Below are 6,000 nucleotides of genomic sequence, written 5' to 3'. Positions count from 1 at the left end.
TTCACCGTCTTATGCCCAGTGCCTTGCACAGAGTCTATCATGGAGTAGCTGCTCAATAGATGTCTGTTGATGAGTAAATTCATACTGACTTTAAAGTTCATTATTCCCTAAGCATTCTATTTTATGAACAGTAAGTAGGAATATCCCATTTAAGCATAATACTGTATTTCTGATTCAGGTTGGTACTCAGCAGCAAGCTTAGTTTTCTGTGTATTCCTAGAAAAATTTACAACAATGTTAAGTTTCTGAGAGAAGGAATATAAGCCTCACTCAGCAAAAGGTAAACAAACTCAGTTTGAAAAAAACCCAACTTGAATTGACATGCACCAAAAATGCACCAGTGTGTGTTGTTGGAAAAACATTTATTGCAATTCAGTGTCAAAAAATTTTTACAAAAATATGCCACTGTCTGGTACAAACAACTATAAAAAAATCAGTTTGTCATGCAAGAAGAGAGTGCAAATAATTTATACAGAAGGACTCAGTTCACACAATATTAAATAAACATCTCTGCATGTAATTGGTCTAACCTTATACTTTTAGTTAAAATGTTCAATCCCCTATAGCATTTTCCATTAAAAAAAAGTACTTGAAAGCTCCTAAGCTTAGGATATGGACTTTCACATACACCTCCTCTAGCCAGGATGATTGGCAGTATCGGCAGAATAAAGATGGTGCCAAGTGTTCTCAAGTGCAGAGCACAGCTTGGCGCCTTCTGTTTAACAGCCTTGTATATCATCAATTAAATAAACATTTCTATACTCAAAGACAGAAAAAGTCATGTTCAAACTCCGGAAGTAATGTTGCAGCAGATGGAGTTTCAAGCCGTTCAGTGTTTTGAAGCAGCCATCCATTTTTGGCCAAATGGAGCAGGGCCTGAATTTTGAGAGATCTCTCAGAAAACTTTGTTTGCTGAGTTCAAGGATACTTTGAAAAACGTCTGGCAGACAAAGTCATGAATATCCTGGTCCCTTGCTCCTTGCCGCCTCATGGACTAATCCCCCTTTGCTTGTGAGGTTTAGCAGAGAATGACCTTCCATTGGTAGAAGCTCACTGGGTCTCACAGCAGGTACCAGAGGTCCAGGAGATGGAAGGGATGGGGTAAATGTACCTCTTAGTCTAAGAAGAGAGGAAACACCTGCTTGGTTACCATCAGAACCTCAGTTTCTAGAAAGCAATCCAGGTGCTCAGCGGTCATCCGACTCAGGGGCTACCTTTACAACTAAATGAGTACCTAGGGAAAAATGAATTTGTCAACGTAGGCTGGTAACTCTATGGCAAGCAGGTTGTACTCACTAGTATGCCGTACCCACAGCGGAGTCAGAGTTCTATAAAAGCGTTAAGAGGCTCCTTAATTTCTCCAAGAAGAAATTTCTCCAGGAAGAATCAGGGACTTCAAATGTTTTTTAAAAGTTAACAGCCAGACACCTAACACTGGACCACCAATGTGGAAGTCGTGAGAGGGATCAGCTCTGGTGTCACATGTGTCCAGCCACAACAAAAGGTACTGGGGTACGGGGCACAAAGTCAAGGCTCACAAAGTCCCAAGTTTATACTCAGGACCACTGCTGAGTACCAGCTGGGTTGAGGCATGTCTCCCAAATATTCTGGACCCACCACCTCACCTGGAAAGGCAGAAGGAAAGCCAGACTCCATCATCACTAACCTTCCTCCCAGCACTAAAGTCTAGGAGAGGAGTTTCCTTCCTCTGGAAAACCATGAGACGACTCCTTAACAAAACAGAGAAGAAAGCGTCTACAGAAAACGTGGAGTTGAAAGGAATTACGATCTTGTTTGTTGAAGACATCAAGGGCCCAAGCTATATCAAAGAGCCCCATCTCTGCATTTGCCTAGAGGTTCGGGAGTTTCTGAGGTCTGTTTAAACACTAATAGGATTTTAGGCCAGCATCCAGTCAGAGGGATGGTTCACAGACTCTGAGAGTTGGAAACAGATTAAAACAAAAAAAAAAAAACACAAAAAACAACAGATGTCAACATGGAAAATGATGATAGAGTTTAGTTTAAAAAATTCACACATAAAATTACAGTTAAAAAAATTCACACATAAAATAGTGTTTGCATAGCAAGATGTAATTGCCCTACAGCCTGGCAGAAATATATAAACTCAGGTGCATATTTTATGATAAACATTGTATTGAACACTAAGCATGATATACTGTTGAAATGACTGAACTTCTTGCAAATCACACACTTGTTTAGACAAATCAGATTCCAAGCCCCTTCTCTTTTCCCACATAAAAACAATGGAAACAAGGAGCCTCTATTAATTGCAAGCTCCCAAACAGTTTTTGAAGAGAGAACTGTGGCAATAAGGTAATCACACTTGTCACCTTCCTTCATCATTGCCAAGTAAAGCCCGTTCTTGCGTTGACAGTTTTGCACTGTAAATCCAGCCCATCTAAAATATCTCCTCTGATCTACTTCAACATAAAATGGATCATGGCTAAACAGAGGTCATCTCACAACTGACCCTTTTGATCTCAAAACTGGAGATGCTTTCACATTGCAGTTTCTGCTGCCATCCTCCCACGTGACTGGTCCATCTGGTAAAAGTAACAGTGTTGAGTCATAACGTGATCTATTTTAAAATGTCTGGATCTTGCTATGAATTGAGTCCCACGTAAGCGTCACATATTCTCCTTTCCTCAAACGCTGTGCCTTCTTCTCAAGAAACTCTAGGGTTGTTGTTCAGAAATGTTTGCATAGAAACAAATCATTACACTCGCATGGATCAGCTTCTACTGTCCTGGACAAGAACTCTTTCCTTCTCTGGAAGTCCAGATTACTCTCATATTCGACGTCAATTTTGAATCCTCTTTTCCAGAGTTGCGGTGGGGATAGGTAGGTACAGCAAAGACAGTAGAGCATTCTATCTTTTCCAGCACTTTCCACTGTCATGTCCCTTCTGGCTTTTTAGGCCAGCAATTCTGAGACAGAGATTCTTTGTTTTTTTGTTTTTTAGGTCAGGTTGTCCTGGGAGGGTTTGCCAAAAGAAATTCTATAGACAATCAGTGCCCAGGGAACAAGCATTTTCTTTTAAACTTTTGGGTTTTACTTATATGAGAGGCTCTGGCCACACTTCAGAGGTACTCCGTGTCACCAGCAGAGATGCTGATACTGCTGTGCTCTTTGTCCCCCAACCCTTGCACAAATCACAGCATCAAAGACACCCCACTTCTGTTCCTTCCCCTCTCCCTCGCCACCTGCCATTTCCTTCCTTATTCTCCTCTTCCAAAGAAAGGGAATCACAAGTATTGGTTTCTGTTTTCTTTTTCCTTAAAAATTTTCCTTGACTCTGCCCACACCACCTCCAGTGATGTCAAAGGAGATGGGGAGAGTTTGGAGTCACGATCTGGGTAAACATTTCAGAAAACTGTAAGTCTGTCCCTTGTGGTAGGGTCGTTTTGCATAGGTGTTCTTGCTGCCTGGGGCCTGCGGTGTGGTCTTGAGCACCTCAGACAGTCCGAGTGACACTGGTTCCCCAGTTTCGTGCCAACAGTCAAAGCAGGCGACATTTCTGGAACTGTGACCCTGAAGGTGCTGAGGAGTCTCGGTTTACTCCATCAGCACGAAGGCGCTGAGAACAAGTTGGGGGGAAGATGTGAAAGGCCACGAACACCCCAAATTGCCAGAGTCAAAGGTTCCAGAGCCCTCACCGCAACAACAATCTCAGCTCCACTCACATCTTTAAGGAGGCTGAGACCTTGGAGAGAACCTGCCTGAATTAGGGCAGAATGAGCCTTTGATTCCATAGTCTGGACCTGCATTCTTCATGTGACCTTGACTGGGGTGGGCAGGATCCTGTGAGGTGTCACAGTGGTTTGTGACCCTCCAAAGCTCAACCTTAACTAACATGATCTTATTCTTTAATATCTACTTTCCCTCATAATTGAAATACAATTTACCTTTTTCTTCTTAGGGGGGATGATGATGAAAAAAAGATATTGAGAAACCCATAGGCACACACCTTGTACAGTGAGGAACATGAACTAGTGGTCAAGCTCTCTTCCAGATACTGGTACTTGGGTTGTGCTTTGAGAGAAGGGCACGAAGGGGCCCCTCGTCACTAGCTGGTCCCTTGGCTTGTTTCTGTACGTTCTTAACCATCTATCCCCATTTCAGGTCACCCCCAAATAAATCCCTAAAAATGCACTGTTGCTCAACATAGATGTGGACCGAGTTCCTATTTCTGCTTCACTCATTAGCCAAGATCATGGAGGGTGCCCACTTTACATACAAAAAAAAAAAAAAAGGAAAGCAAATACAATTGCAAAAATATATACACTGTTGTAGAAAAGCAAAGTTCTATAAAAGGTAAAAAACAAAAACATTCTCCACTCTCCCCACCCAGGAATATTGACTGCGTAAGTCCTGAGATTTCCTTCTTCTACATATAACTACCTGTTGGTATTTGTCTAGCAGGTTCCCCTGGGGTTGAACTCAAAGTACCCCCCCATCCACTCCCTGTCTGGCTAGAAACCAGGCTTTATCAACCTCGTAAGAAGCCCTAGCTCAGGTTGACTAAATTTCGGTGCTGGATGTAAAGAAAACTCATCGCCCATCAAGAAGAACAGCAGCTGATATGTAAAACCTGTTCTACAAGTCTTTATCAGGTCTCTGGCTCCAAACAGTCCCCAGAGACGGGCTTATCCATCAAGATACCCTAGGAAGCCCAGACAAGCCAAGAGGTTAAACAGGAATAAGAAAATCTTCATGGCTATTGGGTGACTCATTCCATCTTTCCTTCAGCAGGATTTCCTCTGGGACTGCTTTTAATTGGCCTTATGTTGCACGAAATAAGCTACAGCGTGAAAGGGAAAAAGGCATACGTGCTTTGGGGTTTGTTCTCAAAGAGAAGAAACCTCAAAGAGTGTCCCATTCATCTAAAAGGGAAGCCTGAAGCATGAGGAAGGATGCCTCCAATCTCTCTTCCCGTTTCACTTTTGATGAAGACATAAAACAGACAGAGACCGTCTACTGGGCCGTGCGGTTTGTCAGAGCGAGCGCTGCAGCTTTCCGAGGTAGACTATTGTGCGGTGTCTTCGGAAGATAAGGCCCTATCTATACCCATGTGGGTTTAAGATGAGTGGTGCTTCCACTGCCTTTGCCAAACAAACCCCAAATCAAAACCCAAAGCCCAGGGGTTTCTCACATGTAGTTTTTCTTCTTTTTTTTTTTCCCCAACAAATTTTCACATTGTAAACAAAGAGCGTTCTATTTTGTATTTGAGTTTTGCCCTCTCTTCCACAACTCTACGGAACTGTCAAGGAGTTGCAATGAAGTTCAAGAGGATTCCATTTTCACCGATGAAATAGAATTCCTGCCTTATAGTCTTGCTGGCAAATTGTTAGGAAAAAAAGTTTATTTACAGGATTTCTGTTTTCCATACCAATTCTAATGAGAAGTCCATATGCTTAAATTTCCAGCCAGCAGCTGTATCTCTCCTCTCCAGTGTCCCTTATCTCAGAAGTTTTGAGCCAATGTTTAACATGTACACTATTTACAAATGAAGTGTCCGAACTCTGGATTCCCAACCATCCTTTCATTAGGGGAACCCTTCTGAAGTGCTGGCATGTGCTGGGATTCAGAACTTGAACAAGTTGATAAAGTCCTGGGGTGAAAGTGAAATGGAACAGCTCTCTGGGTTATTGGCTGTGCACGGGTGATCGGTGCCCTGGAAAGGAACATCAAGGTTAGGTGGGCATTCTCCACAGCATCCCATTGGCTTGTGGTACCCTAAGGAATCGCTGTTGCCGCTGTTCAGTCACTCAGTCGTGTCTGACTCTTTCGCAACCCCATGGTCTATAGCCTATCAGGCTCCTTTGTCCATGGGATTCTCCAGGCAAGAATACAGGAGTGGGTTGCCATTTCCTTCTCCAGGGCATCTTCCTGACCCAGGGATCGAACTCATGTCTCATGCATTGGCAGGTGAATTCTCTACCACTGAGCCACCAGGGAAGTCCTATCCTAAGGCATTGC

At 43.0% G+C, this 6,000-nt stretch overlaps 1 protein-coding gene across 1 annotated transcript in view; it reads right to left on the bottom strand.

Annotated features, from left to right (window-relative positions):
• Window positions 1-345: 345 nt before the first annotated feature.
• FBXO32 (F-box protein 32) overlaps window positions 346-6,000 on the bottom strand; it is a 41,739-nt gene continuing 36,084 nt past the window's right edge. The window contains exon 9 of the mRNA XM_040261868.1: window positions 346-5,695. Coding sequence (XP_040117802.1) covers window positions 5,606-5,695 — 90 coding nt within the window. The 3' untranslated portion in view covers window positions 346-5,605. The remainder of the gene's footprint in view (window positions 5,696-6,000) is intronic.

The sequence above is a fragment of the Oryx dammah genome, unplaced genomic scaffold (genome assembly GCF_014754425.2).
Source record: "Oryx dammah isolate SB20612 unplaced genomic scaffold, SCBI_Odam_1.1 HiC_scaffold_19, whole genome shotgun sequence".
In the NCBI taxonomy this organism is placed as follows: Eukaryota; Metazoa; Chordata; class Mammalia; order Artiodactyla; family Bovidae; genus Oryx; species Oryx dammah.
The sequence above is the reverse complement of the archived record's forward strand: the minus strand, read 5'-3'. Positions and strand labels throughout refer to the sequence as shown.